At 33.6% G+C, this 15,976-nt stretch overlaps 7 protein-coding genes across 7 annotated transcripts; all 7 read left to right on the forward strand.

Annotated features, from left to right (window-relative positions):
- Positions 1–684: 684 nt before the first annotated feature.
- Positions 685–1,156, forward strand: LOC144843672 (histone H2B, gonadal-like). The gene has a single exon (XM_078700554.1). It carries the CDS (start codon positions 694–696, stop codon positions 1,060–1,062), a length of 369 nt encoding a protein of 122 aa, XP_078556680.1. The 5' UTR covers positions 685–693; the 3' UTR covers positions 1,063–1,156.
- Positions 1,157–2,387: 1,231 nt separating this feature from the next.
- On the forward strand, positions 2,388–2,822 carry LOC144843241 (histone H2A). Its single transcript, XM_078700033.1, has one exon. It carries the CDS (start codon positions 2,393–2,395, stop codon positions 2,768–2,770), a length of 378 nt encoding a protein of 125 aa, XP_078556159.1. The 5' UTR covers positions 2,388–2,392; the 3' UTR covers positions 2,771–2,822.
- Positions 2,823–4,633: 1,811 nt separating this feature from the next.
- Positions 4,634–5,312, forward strand: LOC144843240 (late histone H1-like). The gene has a single exon (XM_078700032.1). The coding sequence runs from the start codon at positions 4,656–4,658 to the stop codon at positions 5,229–5,231; it is 576 nt and encodes a 191-aa protein (XP_078556158.1). The 5' UTR covers positions 4,634–4,655; the 3' UTR covers positions 5,232–5,312.
- A 1,276-nt stretch (positions 5,313–6,588) lies between these two features.
- Positions 6,589–6,958, forward strand: LOC144842200 (histone H4). The gene has a single exon (XM_078698605.1). The coding sequence runs from the start codon at positions 6,619–6,621 to the stop codon at positions 6,928–6,930; it is 312 nt and encodes a 103-aa protein (XP_078554731.1). The 5' UTR covers positions 6,589–6,618; the 3' UTR covers positions 6,931–6,958.
- A 1,987-nt stretch (positions 6,959–8,945) lies between these two features.
- LOC144843298 (histone H3-like) lies at positions 8,946–11,982 on the forward strand. The gene is made up of 2 exons (XM_078700091.1): positions 8,946–8,972; positions 11,552–11,982. Exons 1-2 carry the CDS (start codon positions 8,946–8,948, stop codon positions 11,915–11,917), a joined length of 393 nt encoding a protein of 130 aa, XP_078556217.1. The 3' UTR covers positions 11,918–11,982.
- A 1,115-nt stretch (positions 11,983–13,097) lies between these two features.
- Positions 13,098–13,619, forward strand: LOC144843662 (histone H2B, gonadal-like). The gene has a single exon (XM_078700544.1). It carries the CDS (start codon positions 13,203–13,205, stop codon positions 13,569–13,571), a length of 369 nt encoding a protein of 122 aa, XP_078556670.1. The 5' UTR covers positions 13,098–13,202; the 3' UTR covers positions 13,572–13,619.
- Positions 13,620–14,981: 1,362 nt separating this feature from the next.
- LOC144843535 (histone H2A) lies at positions 14,982–15,411 on the forward strand. Its single transcript, XM_078700338.1, has one exon. It carries the CDS (start codon positions 14,982–14,984, stop codon positions 15,357–15,359), a length of 378 nt encoding a protein of 125 aa, XP_078556464.1. The 3' UTR covers positions 15,360–15,411.
- The last annotated feature ends 565 nt before the right edge of the window (positions 15,412–15,976 follow it).

Raw genomic sequence — 15,976 nt, forward strand, 5'->3', positions numbered from 1 at the left:
AGTAATCGGATCTGCCTCGTTAAAATGTATTGTCCCCCTGAAACAGCACATTTTGTTGTTGAATATTCCATTTTAATGTCACATAATAGTTATCCAAAAATTTGATGGAAAAAATAAAGTATTTACCTGAAAAGTTTGATTTAATTAATCTTCACTTTTCATGTTTTTTTTTTCGTAAACAATACATCTGTAAATATAGCAGTCACAAACCAACCCATATAAACATTCATTATTTTGTATAATATAATGGGTCTCTGTACTGTTTTCTAACAAACTAGACCTTGAATAAATGGATTTCAAACTACTGAAATACTGTACTGTATAAAAAAAATTCGTGTGCTTATTAAGTAGAGAACAGTAATAGTCCATGTTTTTATGAATTAATTACTTCATTTTTGTCATTAAATTTTATTGTAAAGTTATATAGTAAGCGTCTATTATTTCGTAATTACTTCATTGTTGAAAAAAAAATGAATATCATTGTCAACTTTCTTACTTAGGCGTAGCCTTTAAAATGTTGTAGAACAAGTCAATTTAAGGAGAAGCGCGCTTTTAACAGCCAATAGAAACCGTAAGCTATATCTTTTCAACCGGTAAGCCCTAATTTGCATATCACGGCTATAAGTACTAAGCTTACATTCACTTCACAATTTTCACTTTAATTGTTCTCATCGTAGACTGAAATCGTAAAACATGCCACCAAAAACTTCAGGAAAAGCTGCCAAGAAAGCCGGTAAGGCTAAAGCTGTAAGAGCTACTGACAAGAAGAGGAAACGTAAACGAAAGGAAAGCTACAGCATCTACATCTACAAGGTGTTGAAGCAAGTTCATCCAGACACTGGTATCTCAAGCAGAGCCATGGGAATCATGAACAGTTTCGTCAACGACATCTTCGAACGTATTGCAGGAGAAGCATCTCGTCTTGCTCACTACAATAAGAAATCTACCATAACCAGCAGGGAAGTCCAAACCGCTGTCCGTTTATTGCTTCCGGGTGAATTGGCTAAACATGCCGTTTCTGAAGGTACCAAGGCTGTCACCAAATACACTAGCTCAAAGTAGACAATATTTTGCTAAAACTCAAACCAAACAGCTCTTTTCAGAGCCACCACTTGTCCAATAGAGATTTATTTGCGTTTCATTTGTGTAGTTTCTTTTTCATATTGTGCCATCCACACACATTCATCCAACATCCTTATATAACCGTTATTATAAAATACTTATTTTTATTTGCACTTATGAAAAGACTAATTATCGTTGAATTCAACCAAAAACTGCATGTATGGCTGGCTGCCAATTTCACTCTTTTTTTCCTTTAAATTAAAGATTTTTTTCAGTTACAGTAAATAATTCGGAATATTAGTACAGTATGTGACGTTAACAAATGTCAGTAATATCTTTAATAATATGATGCAGTATTCGGATAGATTCCTTACGTATACACCATGGAGAAAATATTATGTTCTCCGTGCGTATACCAATCCGTACGGGATGGTCTCTAGGCTTTCTTATGATTGCTGTCAGTGTTTTTTGTCTATTACCTATGTGCTGTATAATAGTTTGAGTTATTTATTGTTTTAGACAGTTTATTTATTTGTTGACCCATTCACCTTTGGATTGGTGGAACTCACAACATGCGGTGCAGCAGTCCAAAAACAAAACAGAGCAATTTGAAAAAGAAACAAAAAATAAAATAAAAGAAAGTTAAACTATATACAGGCAACAATACAACAAAAACAGTAATTGGAAATATTTCAACTAAGACAGTGTTTATTTTAATTGTAATTAATATTATATAATATTGGCATACTGTATTTGAAATAAAAATCCAATAAGTATTGGTCTTATCACTGAAATTTAATTTGAAGTGTTATCATGATTGTAAGAAGCTGCTATGGTTTATGGTTTGAATTGAAAAATTCATTAGTTGGGACTAATAACTGTTTACAAACACAATGCCCAACAAATCAATTTTATGCTGATAAATGACATCAGTTTACTATAATTCCTGTATGAGCACTTAAATGTCACCTTTTATAAAGTCAGTCATTTCATATAACATAATAATAGGAATTCATATCTTGTATATAAAAACAGAATATTCAAAACTGCTAATTATAAATGCGCTTTTTATCAAGTAACAAAAAGAAGTACACAATAAGTACTTATTCCACAAAGTCTAATTTTTAAATTCCCGCCCACAGGAACAAAAGCGACAGTTATCTTATTGTGAAAATGAACGAATTATATCATTGGCGCGAAAGACCGTGATTGGCCAATTTGTTAAAGGCATTCGGACAGGGAATCGTGAACAGACTATAAAGTCGCGATCAAAATTAAGATTGGCATTATTTACGATTTAGTAAACCGAAATACAACACAAGCTCTAACAATGTCTGGACGTGGTAAAGGAGGCAAAGCTAAAGGAAAGGCCAAGAGCCGATCAAGCCGTGCTGGACTTCAGTTTCCAGTCGGTCGTGTTCATCGGTTTTTGCGAAAGGGTAACTACGCATCTCGTGTTGGTGCCGGTGCCCCAGTGTACATGGCCGCCGTACTTGAGTACTTGACTGCCGAAATTTTAGAGTTGGCTGGTAACGCTGCCCGTGACAACAAGAAGAGCAGAATCATCCCCCGTCATCTGCAACTTGCCATCCGTAATGACGAAGAATTAAACCGTCTTCTCGGAAGTGTAACTATTGCACAAGGAGGTGTATTGCCAAACATCCAGGCTGTACTTCTACCAAAGAAGACTCAAGCTAAAGCCAAGTAAATCATCATGATTTGGACCATTTCTCAAACCAAACGGCTCTTTTCAGAGCCACCAAATAAACAAAAAGAGATTTGATTTGTTTGTCTGTTTTCAATTGTTGTGTAAAATTATTCCCACCCAGGGGATTGAATTGGGGAGGATCATGTATTATTCATTAATGCACCCCTTCTGAATGACATCAAATAATCAGAGAGTCTGCAGAGCCACCAAATAAACAAAAATTACCTGCCCATTGTATCACAAATATACTGACTTTATAGTATTTTTAATTGTATAATGAAGGGTGATGCTGACTGGGATAGGTATTATTCAAACTAATATTAGTCCATCAAAATGTATACTTGCTTCTCCCACTCCAGAGGGAAACTACACGTCAAACCTCACGCCATGCACTTTTCACCAATCCCGATTTCAAAGATTCTCCTGTTGTTCAATCGACATGCCAGAATCACCGATATAATATCTAATGTTGTCTAAATATTATATTGAATACAATTTTAGTTAAGATCATATTCATATGGGACTACTGCTCACTCTTGAAGCTATAGTAATCTTCAGACATAACGTACGTCCTCTGACATTAATAATTTTAAATGAACAAAAGTCAAACGTTTCTCTCTGAAATAAGAGTCACATACGTTCTAAAAGTCAAACATTTATTTTAAACATTATTTATCATTAATAGAAAGGTCAGATAACAACGAACAAAAAATAATGATTTGTAATTGTTTAAAATGATGATTTATTGTAATATACACACGTCCCAACCACAATAACCACCACCACTAATTATAATCGATATAATATACAGTATATATAATTTTTCATAAAAAGATGAAATGAACGGTTAAATTCAGTTTAAAGATGTATTTTCACCCAAAAACATGACAAATGAAGACTTTGAAGGCCATCTAGCAGTTTTAATGAGTTATTTACTTCCGTAGACAAAATAAACGGTTAATTTAACCAAAAACCATTGTCTGGCCAGTGAAAAATGAAAGCGACAATTTGACTCAATTTTGCTTTGCGTCCCAACCACGACTTATTATAATATTGTGTCTTTTTTAACTGTAATCATGCTGCAATACATCATCACACAACTTATTCAATTATGTGTAGGCCTACTTCTTTGGTTATTGCAAAACAACTACAGAAAATAATACAAATGAAAAATAGTTTAGAAAGTAGTGAAAACATACAAAAAAAAGAGAACAGAATTATTAAACAATACCATCATCACAATTAAGTTATCAACATTATTGTTACTATTATCTTTGATAATGCTATAGAAACGTGTGAGTGGTCTATAACAGTGAGAGCAATCATTAAGTTTTCCTGATATTTCATTCTCATGTTTGTTCAAGTCACCAACATTATTGCCTTAAAACAAAGCGTAAAATACATCTAAATTTATTTAATTTCGGTTGAATATTCAATTATATATTGTATTGTTTTCATATCAAATGTGTTTTCAATCAAAAATAGACACAGCATTTTCAAAATTTAGTAATTTGTAAGTAGAATATGTTTTAAAAACATGAACTGAAAAGTTCCAATGCTTATATCTATTTATTGAAACCGATTAATCTAAATTAAATAATTTCTTATAGAACAAAAATGTATTTTCAGATACTATACTAAAAAATATTCTTCAAGGTATAAAAAATAGTGATTTATATGTGCATTTAAAGTGAATAAAAAACACAATTTAAGAAAAATATCTTGTAGTTATATTGAACACAAAAAGGCGCTGAGAGCTACAAACATAAGTGACGTTTTAGTCAACGTCCGCAATAACGTAAATAAAAGTGGAGTTAAGTGGTTGCGTTGTTTCACTTAACTCTCTACTCGACTTGCTATTCGTAAGTGTCTTGCATTCTCAATTATGGCTGACCAAACTAAAACTAAAAAGAAGGCTGTAGCAAAGAAGCCTGCTGCTCACCCAACGTACATCGACATGGTTACGGCAGCAATCGGTGCTTTGAAGGAGAGAAATGGCTCATCTCGCCAAGCTATTGCCAAGTACATCCAAGCCAACTACAAAGTTGATCCTAACAACATGAAAACTCATCTCCGTATGGCTTTGAAACGTGGTGTCGAAAGCAACAAACTTGTTCAACCAAAAGGTACTGGGGCCAGCGGTTCATTTAAACTGAACCAGGCTGCAGCCAAGGCTGACGCCGCTGCCAAGGCAAAGAAGGAAAAGGCAAAGAAGAAAGCAGCTGCAGACAAAGAAAAGACTGTTGCAAAGAAGGCCAAGAAACCAGCAGCAAAGAAGTCCAAGAAACCAGCAGCAAAGAAGGCTACCAAATCCAAGTCACCCAAGAAGGCTAAGAAATCGGAGAAGGCATCCAAGCCAAAGAAGGCTACCAAGTCTCCTAAGAAGCCAAAGACCAAGAAGCCTAAAAAGCCTAAAGCTAAAAAGGCATCAAAGTCACCGAAGAAGGCTGCCAAAAAGTAAATTTCTACTAAATCCATTTTCAAACCAAACGGCTCTTTTCAGAGCCACCATATATACAAAAGAGATTTATTTGCCTTGCTTCTTGATCTACATCTAATTCTTGTCCTTGTCTACACTATCAAACTTTATGTGACAAAAAAATGTGCCCATATATGAACATGACGATGTCATGTCACTACCATATTTAAACATATCTATAAATCATATAAGTATAAATATATATAATTTTTCATATATAAAAAGATGAATTAAATAAATGGTTAAATTCAACCGGAAACCCATTGACTTCCAGTCAATTTGACTATTTTTTGCTATAAATTATTAAGGCAAAAAATTAAATTTTTCAGGTAAATATTTTTTTTTTTTGGTCAATGTGAATAACTATTATGTGACATTAAAATGGCCTATTTATAATTATTTTTTTAGGGGGACAAAATATCTTATACTGTAATAGTATTACTTCCGTAGGAAAAACGATGACAAAATGAACGGTTAATTTAACCAAAAACCATTGTCTAACCAGGAAAATTTTGGGAAACCGACAATTTGACTCAATATTTTGCTTAAATTACAGTTTTTCAAAAAAATTATTTTTGTTTTGATCAAACTATTATTTATTTCGGAACTTCACTTTTGTAACAGTGGCACACTTCGCATTTTGAAGGTGCGTCTAACAAAAATGTATAATAAATGAAAGCACAAAATAGACAAAAACATAGGTAATCTTACTTAATCTACATATGGTAACATGTAATAAAACCCATTCATTCCCCTCCCTCCCCTTCTTCAAATATAACAAGTACAACATGTAAATTAATTATACAGTACATGATTACTCTTAATCTACAAAACCAATGATAATCACTAATAAATATACATATGCAAAAGTAAAAAAAGAATTAATATGATGAAAACAATTAACAGACACTTTTGTTATAAATAATTAGCTGCTATCTAAAAAACTATACCTAATTTTACTATTACAAAATCACACTGCAATACAGAGAACCAGACGCCTCTTAATTTATCTATTTTTTTTAATTAATTAATTATATGAGTTTTTAAAATGGCATATTCAACCAAAAAAAAATTGTTTTCAGGGAGACAATGTATCTTTAATGTCTAATATACAAGTTCAGAATGTTGCTATGATTTTCTTAATTTTTCAAATTTTAAGCTCAATTCTATTTGTTTTAATTTCCCGCCCGATTCACAATAAAGCAATGACTTAACCCGAAAGAGGTCACAGGGAGATATGTCAATGTTGTTACTGTAATTCTAGAGTCACGTCCGCATAAAGCGTATAAATCCTTCAACTTTTTTTAAGTTTCGGTACTTTTCGAATTTCGATCGACTTTCGTATCAACCACAAAAAGTACTAAGTAAAATGTCTGGAAGAGGTAAAGGAGGAAAAGGACTAGGAAAAGGAGGCGCTAAGCGTCATCGTAAGGTGTTGCGTGATAACATCCAGGGTATCACGAAACCAGCTATCCGTCGTCTTGCTCGCCGTGGTGGTGTCAAGCGTATATCTGGTCTCATTTACGAAGAGACCCGCGGTGTACTAAAGGTATTCCTTGAAAATGTCATCCGTGATGCTGTAACATACACCGAGCATGCCAAAAGAAAGACAGTCACCGCCATGGATGTCGTCTACGCCCTGAAGAGACAAGGCCGAACTCTTTACGGATTCGGTGGATAAGCAGTACACTACAACAAAGACTTCTCAAACCAAACGGCTCTTTTCAGAGCCACCATTTGAACCAAAAGAGATTGATTTGCCAAAACAAAAGCCTTTTTTTAAGTATACTGTAGTACCAATAGTAAATCTTTCCACAGCGTACGAATGTTCATGTCCACAATTTCCTACCTGAATTTAATTAGGTCCGACATATTCAAAGCAAGCACACCTATTATTTCTCTTTAATAAGAAATGGGGATGGGTGGTATCATTTCTCCATTCTGTAGGCATATAGTGTAATTATAATATGTCTACTAACGTACATGATTATGTGATATTATAATAGAAAACCTCACTCAATACAGTATTAATATTTATGTATTATGAGTGTAGAACTATAACTTCTAATTCTTGTTTTCTGTACACAACTTAGATTGAAATCAATTCAGTTATTGAACGGGCATCATGATGGAAAAAGTAACAATGGAAATGCTTTGTTATTTAATTGTTTTCTTTTAAATATGTCTATTGTTAAATCACTTGCTTTGTTACCGTCAATTTGTGTCATTATAAAACCATGACAATTCGATAGATTTGTATATAGTTTAATAACGTATGATTATCTGAATATAAAACTATAGTATATACTATAAATCAAAGAGCTGCATAGGCAGTATATACTATATGGTTAGGAGTATGAACTTCTAATTCTTGTTTTCTTATCTGTACTGTACACAACTTATTGAAGTTGAATTTGATCGATTTTGTAAAGGCTTCATCAAACGGGCATGGGAAAATGAAAGCAACTTTATTTTACCGTTATATTTTGTACATCTTTGTTTTATCGTTAATAATAGGCCTATTTTGTTAAAAGCACTTCTTTTATTTTTACGTACTTTATCCTTTTTCTTTGTTACCGTAACTTCTCTTCTTTGTGTCATTATAAAACCAGCGCGATCTGTGATTCAATAGATTTGTATGCGGACGTGTAATAAGCTATACATTTTGTCCAATCACATTACGTTTTCATAATTGCTTACTCATCGGCAATGAGTTTGTGCTTATTTAAACCAACCGAAAATCTAAGCAAAGCATCATTTCGAATTCGAAACAAAAAAATGGCTCGTACTAAGCAAACTGCACGTAAATCTACTGGAGGAAAGGCTCTGTAACGCCAAATGAAGTGACATTGCCAAATGAGGTGCGCGTGGTCTGTATCGCACAAGGCTAGGTCACTTAATTTGGCAGCACGTTTCTGGCGAGCTAATCGTGTTATTAAATATTGATATTATTTATTTCCAAATAAACACAAACTGAAAATTATTAACTTTTCTTTTTTTAACTATTTCTAACCTAATAATCTTTATTCATTGTATGAAATTAAACCATTATAACTGAAACATACGACGAAAATTTACGATTTTAGTGTAAAAAACGAAAGGTACTGCCATCGAAAAATATAGAAAACTCGACATTCATGATGGGAAGCCTACCGACCCCTTTCTAAGCAGCTGGAAAAGAAGACTACTCGTTTTAGCGCCAAAGGGAAGTGTCTGAAGTCACGTCTGCATGTTATGCGGACATGGTCTGGGACAATTTGCCTTTAGCGCTAAAACGTTGATTGTTTGAGTTATGGGACGCCATTTCTGCATTATTTCCTAGTAATATTTTGATTTGACGTTCCTTTCGTCGGTACATTATTCCCGTTACTATTTTGTTCGTTTTTATGAATTTCTATGTTTATGTTTTCAAATTAAAATGATTATTCGTTGAATATGAATGTATCCCGTTATTCTATTGATTATATTGTATATATTTTTTTGTTTAACATTGCTTAACTATACAGTTTCCTAACCTTTTAGTTTCATTTTTAATCAATTCCGTTTTTTTAAAATGTATAATGTTATTTATGTTTTTTATTTATAAGTTCTTTAAGAATATGAGTTACATGATCACATTTATTTCACTTATTATACCTACAGTATAACACTATATTTACTTTGATGTCTGAAACATTAAAACATAAATTCGGAATAATGGCGAACTTAAGTCGCAAATTGTTAGTTAGATATTTGTTATAATTTCATCATCTCATTTGTTACACGTGTGTGTGTGTGACCTATAATAAATAAATAAGGGATGCCAGGCTACAGGTAGGCCCTACTTCGAGGGGAAATTCATCAGATTGTTTCATCAAAACAATAACTCATAAGGTCGGAAACATTTAGAACATAAATAGATAATGAAACCAAATTTTGAGATATTGCGTTGTTCTCTTTTGTTATCAATCTTTTCATGTCACGTACCGTAATAGAAGGTAACAGTTGAACATGCATATCACAATAAATAAATAATGGTAATTAACTAATTAATTCACCAATCCTAATGGCATTTTCATCAAGTTTTAACAATCTTTGATGTCGGAAACATTCCCAATAATAGAGACTAATTTTGCAATATGTTAGAGATATTTTATTCAGCTGGTACTTTTTACCTTGATATCGGGAACATTTGAACATAAATTCGCAATAATGGATCATAATTGTGCAATGAAGTCGTGTCATCTTGTTCATATGATGTGGGAAAAAACTTTGGATGAAATATGGGGTGAGCGAAATTCTAAGCAAGCTAAATACATGATACTTATTTTGAGGTTGGAAAAAAGCACGTGAATTCGCAAATAATTGAACCTAATTTTGCAATGAAGTCGTCATCTCATTTGTTCATATCGATGTGAGAAAATGTTTGGACGGGAATGTGGTGAGCGAAATTCTAAGCAAGCTAAATACATGAGTTATTTTAAGGTTGGGAACACAACGTGAATTCGCAAACAATTGAACGTAATTTTGCAATAAAGTCGTTTGTTCAGATCATATTACAATGTGGGAAAAAAGTTTGAGCGAAATTCTAAGCAAGTATTACTTCGAAGTCGGGGGAACAACCTTAAATTCGCAATAATGCAATGGAACCTAATTTTGCAATGAAGTCGGTCACCTTGTTTGATACGATATTGGAAACACGTTTGGAGGGGTGGACGAAATTCTAGGAAGCTAAATACAGTTAGTTATAACACTAATTATTTTGAGGTCGGGAATATTAGAATTTATACTTAAATGGAACCTAATTTTGCAATGGAGATTGCATGCGTTATTTTCATCTCGGTTGTTCGTTCCATCAATTATACGTCGTACATAATTTGGAACATGCATGCACTGTTATACTTTGTGGGGTGATGAGAGTGGGATGCTACTGTAATCAAGTTAATATATTATTTATTGACATACAGTAATTTAATTAGCTATATCGATGGAATAGTAGATTAGGCCTATATTTACACATTTGCAGCCTTCACTATTTATATTTAAAAGCAATATGCTATATAACATTGAATCACGGTGAAACATATAACAATAAAGAAACAAGTATAGAAAAATGGTTAGCTTTAAGAAATACTATTATGCTAATATAATTTCTAATTTGCTACGATTATCAGAAAAGGAATTCACTGTGATACGAGTTACAGGTGGTACTGATCTGATTTTATTTCGTTTCATCTTGTATATAAATTACATTGTATAATCCGGGTTGTAAAATGAAAACAAACAAATGAAAATCTCACAAATTCTTTATGTGTAAAATATTTTAAAACGAGATATAGATGATAATGATGATCATTGTCAAGTGTATAGAAAAATATGAACATTAATGAAATAGGAGGTAAAATACGGAATTGATAAATGTAAAAATGTTACTGATGAATTGTAACGACATTGGGAATTAACAAATGTGTTAAATAATATGTTTGCGACACAAAAGAGAGAAAAAAAGCTATCGATGGAATGGTGGGTACAAAATCCATGATAATTTAGCTACTTAGCTGAAATAAATTCGACGGGAACCTGATTTCACAAGAGGACCTCTTATATGAGTTTGTGAGGACTCCGTTTATAGAGGACATCTTAATATCTGTTCTAAAAACTCCTTAATATCAGTTCCAGAATTAACCTTAACTTATCAGTTCTTTTCTAATGAAGAATCTGGGAAATTTACAATCAAGCAACAACACCACATAATTCTACGTGAATTCTACTGTACGTGAACTAGCCTTAATACCGCCTGATTACGGTATATAGGCCTACAGTATTAGCTTCAGAATAAATGACGACGCATTCTACAGATATTTAAAAAAATGAAAATATTAAATTGGCTTCGTCGAAATGTTGTACCTTGATAGACAGACCCCCAAGCACAGGTAAATCCTCAGATTCTGCTTGATCACAGACAATCTGCACTGCAGCACAACTAAAAAGCAGTAAAAAGATTTTGGCACACACGGCGTATCATATAATTTGCGGACCATGACCGAAGCACTTCCGCTTCGATCTATTCGACGAAAATCAAAAAAGGATAACTATTTTCTGCTTTATATTTAATTTAATGTAATGGTGATCTAATAACAGGCGTAACAACACATAATACATATTGTAGTTTAATACTGGCTTAAATATGATTGTTTTATATAAACTGTATTTTAAAAAATGACAATAGAACTTCATTTTGCAATAGTACCTAATTTGGCGCCTTAGACGCCAAATTAAGTGCGGTACCTCATTTGGCAGCGGTACCTCATTTGGCGTGACAGGCTCCTCGAAAACAACTTGCTACTAAGGCAGCACGAAAGAGTGCACCAGCCACCGGTGGAGTGAAGAAACCTCATCGTTATAGACCTGGAACCGTCGCTCTTCGTGAGATCCGTCGTTACCAAAAGAGTACCGAACTTCTCATCCGCAAGCTCCCATTCCAACGTCTTGTCCGTGAAATCGCACAAGACTTCAAGACGGATCTTCGATTCCAAAGCTCAGCTGTCATGGCTCTTCAGGAGGCGAGCGAAGCATACTTGGTTGGTCTTTTCGAAGACACCAACTTGTGCGCCATCCACGCTAAACGTGTAACCATCATGCCTAAAGACATTCAGCTAGCCCGTCGTATCCGTGGTGAACGTGCATAAGCAGTGTTACTTTCTCAAACCAAAAGGCTCTTTTCAGAGCCACCACTTGAACTAAAGAGAATTAATATAGCAAATATTATTGTTTCTTTCAATTTATAAATATGTTAAATATATTTTAAATATTTTTCAATCCTTCAAAACAGTTATTTACAACAAAATAATAATGAAAATGTCCATGCAATAATGTAGAAATATCATTTCCCTATTCGTCGGGACCCAACAAATTGTCCTCTCAACAAGACCACAAAAAAAAAACAATATCCAACAGGATAACTTGATCTGGACTCTTGGAAATTGAGAAAAATAAAAAAACTTTATCAGTCAACTTTCCCAAATAAAAACTGTTATGATACTTTCTCTGGCTTTTTATTGGTTATGATATCTAATTTTATAATAGCCATATAATTATTTGTTGCCATCACCTCATGAAATTATTTACTCCATTGCACAATACTTATTTGTATAAATGCAGTAGCCTTTTTGAATGGCTAGCTTCCCAGGCTAGTCTTCAGAACAGAACAGTAGTAATAAAAACAACAACCGTTAAAATGTATTGTCCCCCTGAAACAGCACATTTTTTTGTTGAATATTCCATTTTAATGTCACGTAATAGTTATCCACTTTGACCAAAAATTTGATCGGAAAAAAAAGTATTTTACCTGAAAAAATGTAATTTAATAAAATAACCTATCTAAAGTTTGATTTAATTAATCTTCATTTTTCATGTTTTTTTGGGAAACAATACATCTGTAAATGTAGCAGTCACAAACCAACCCATAAACATTCATTTTTTTGTATAATATAATGGGTCTCTGTACTGTTTTTTAACAAACTAGACCTTGAATAAATGGATTTCAAACTACTGAAATACTGTACTGTATAAAGTATACTTGCTTAACAATCCTACAATTAGTATGATATAACAAAAATTTGTGTGCTTATTAAGTAGAGAACAGTAATAGTCCATGTTTTTATGAATTAATTACTTCATTTTTGTCATTAAATTTTATTGTAAAGTTATATAGTAAGCGTCTATTATTTCGTAATTACTTCATTGTTAAAACAAAATGAATATCATTGTTAACTTTCTTACTTAGGCGTAGCCTTTAAAATGTTGTAGAACAAGTCAATTTAAGGAGAAGCGTGCTTTTAACAGCCAATAGAAACCATAAGCTATATCTTTTCAACCGGTAAGCCCTAATTTGCATATCACGGCTATAAGTACTAAGCTTACATTCACAATTTTCACTTCAATTGTTCTCGTCGTAGACTGAAATCGTGAAACATGCCACCAAAAACTTCAGGAAAAGCTGCCAAGAAAGCCGGTAAGGCTAAAGCTGTAAGAGCAACAGACAAGAAGAGGAAACGTAAACGAAAGGAAAGCTACAGCATCTACATCTACAAGGTGTTGAAGCAAGTTCATCCAGACACTGGTATCTCAAGCAGAGCCATGGGAATCATGAACAGTTTCGTTAACGACATCTTCGAACGTATTGCAGGAGAAGCATCTCGTCTTGCTCACTACAACAAGAAATCTACCATAACCAGCAGGGAAGTCCAAACCGCTGTCCGTTTATTGCTTCCGGGTGAATTGGCTAAACATGCCGTTTCTGAAGGTACCAAGGCTGTCACCAAATACACTAGCTCAAAGTAGACAATATTTTGCTAAAACTCAAACCAAACGGCTCTTTTCAGAGCCACCACTTGTCCAATAGAGATTTATTTGCGTTTCATTTGTGTAGTTTCTTTTTCATATTGCGCCATCCGCACACATTCATCCAACATCCTGATGTAACCGTTATTATAAAATACTTATTTTTATTTGTACAATTAATATACGTATTCAATTATTCCCCAAAACATAAGGAATGATTTTGATTAGGCCATAATGTTAATCACTTCCATAGAAAAGATAAATGTTTTCACTTATGAAAAGACAAATTATCGTTTAATTCAACCAAAAACCGCATGTATGGCTGGCTGCCAATTTGACTATTTTTTCCCTTTAAATTAAAGATTTTTTTCAGTTACAGTAAATAATTCGAAATATTAGTACAGTATGTGACGATAACAAATGTATATATTATTATAGATATGTAATATCTTTAATAATATGATGCAGTATTCGGATAGATTCCTTACGTATACACCATGGAGAAAATATTATGTTTTCCTTGCGTACACCAATCCGTACTGGATGGTCTCTAGGCTTTCTTATGTTTGCTGTCAGTGTTTTTGTCTATTACCTATGTGCTGTATAATAGTTGGAGTTATTTACTGTTTTAAACAGTTTATTTATTTGTTGACCCATTCACCTTTGGATCGGTGGCACTCACAACATGCAGTGCAGCGGTCCAAAAACAAAACAGAACAATTTGAAAAAGAAACGAAAATAAATAAAATTAAATTAAACTATATACAAGCAACAATACAACAAAAACAGTAATTGGGAATATTTCAACAAAGACAGTGTTTATTTTAATTGTAATTAATATTATATAACATTGGCATACTGTATTTGAAAAAAAGTATTGGTCTTATCACTGAAATTTAATTTGAAGTGTTATCATGATTGTAAGAAGCTGCTAAGGTTTATGGTTTGAATTGAATTCATTAGTTGGGACTAATAACTGTTTACAAACACGATGCCCAACAAATCAATTTTATGCTGATAGTTTACTATAATTCCTGTATGAGCACTTGACTGACAAAAGTCAGTCATTTCATATAACATAATAATAGGAATTCATATCTTGTATATAAAAACAGAATATTCAAAACTGCTAATTATAAATGCGCTTTTTATCAAGTAACAAAAAGAAGTACACAATAAGTACTTATTCCACAAAGCCTAATTTTTAAATTCCCGCTCACAGGAACAAAAGCGACAGTTATCTTATTGTTAAAATGAACGAATTATATCGTTGGCGCGAAAGACCGTGATTGGCCAATTTGTTAAAGGCATTCGGACAGGGAATCGTGAACAGACTATAAAGTCGCGATCAAAATTAAGATTGGCATTATTTTTGATTTAGTAAACCGAAATACAACACAAGCTCTAACAATGTCTGGACGTGGTAAAGGAGGTAAAGCTAAAGGAAAGGCCAAGAGCCGATCAAGCCGTGCTGGACTTCAGTTTCCAGTCGGTCGTGTTCATCGATTTTTGCGAAAGGGTAACTACGCATCTCGTGTTGGTGCCGGTGCCCCAGTGTACATGGCCGCCGTACTTGAGTACTTGACTGCCGAAATTTTAGAGTTGGCTGGTAACGCTGCCCGTGACAACAAGAAGAGCAGAATCATCCCCCGTCATCTGCAACTTGCCATCCGTAATGACGAAGAATTAAATCGTCTTCTCGGAAGTGTAACTATTGCACAGGGAGGTGTATTGCCAAACATCCAGGCTGTACTTCTACCAAAGAAGACTCAAGCTAAAGCCAAGTAAATCATCATGATTTGGACCATTTCTCAAACCAAACGGCTCTTTTCAGAGCCACCAAATAAACAAAAAGAGATTTGATTTGTTTGTCTGTTTTCAATTGTTGTGTAAAATTATTCCCACCCAGGGAATTGAATTGGGGAGGATCATGTATCATTCATTAATGCACCCCTCTGAATGACATCAAATAATCAGAGAGTCTGTGCAGAGCCACCAAATAAACAAAAATTACCCGCCCATTGTATCACAAATATACTGACTTTATAGTATTTTGAATTATTGTATAATGAAGGGTGATGCTGACTGGGATAGGTAATTGTTGTTTATTCAAACTAATATTAGTCCATCAAAATGTATACTTGCTTCTCCCACTCCAGAGGGAAACTACGCGTCAAGACTCACCCAAACCTCACGCCACGCACTTTTCACCAATCCCGATTTCAAAGATTCTCCTGTTGTTCAATCAACATGCCAGAATCACCGATATAATATCTAATGTTGTCTAAATATTATTATATTGAATACAATTTTAGTTAAGATCATATGGGACTACTGCTGACTCTTGAAGCTATAGTAATCTTCAGACATAACGTACGTCCTCTGACATTAATAATTTGAAATGA

This window comes from Antedon bifida, chromosome 5 (genome assembly GCF_963402885.1).
Source record: "Antedon bifida chromosome 5, ecAntBifi1.1, whole genome shotgun sequence".
NCBI classification, from domain to species: domain Eukaryota; kingdom Metazoa; phylum Echinodermata; class Crinoidea; order Comatulida; family Antedonidae; genus Antedon; species Antedon bifida.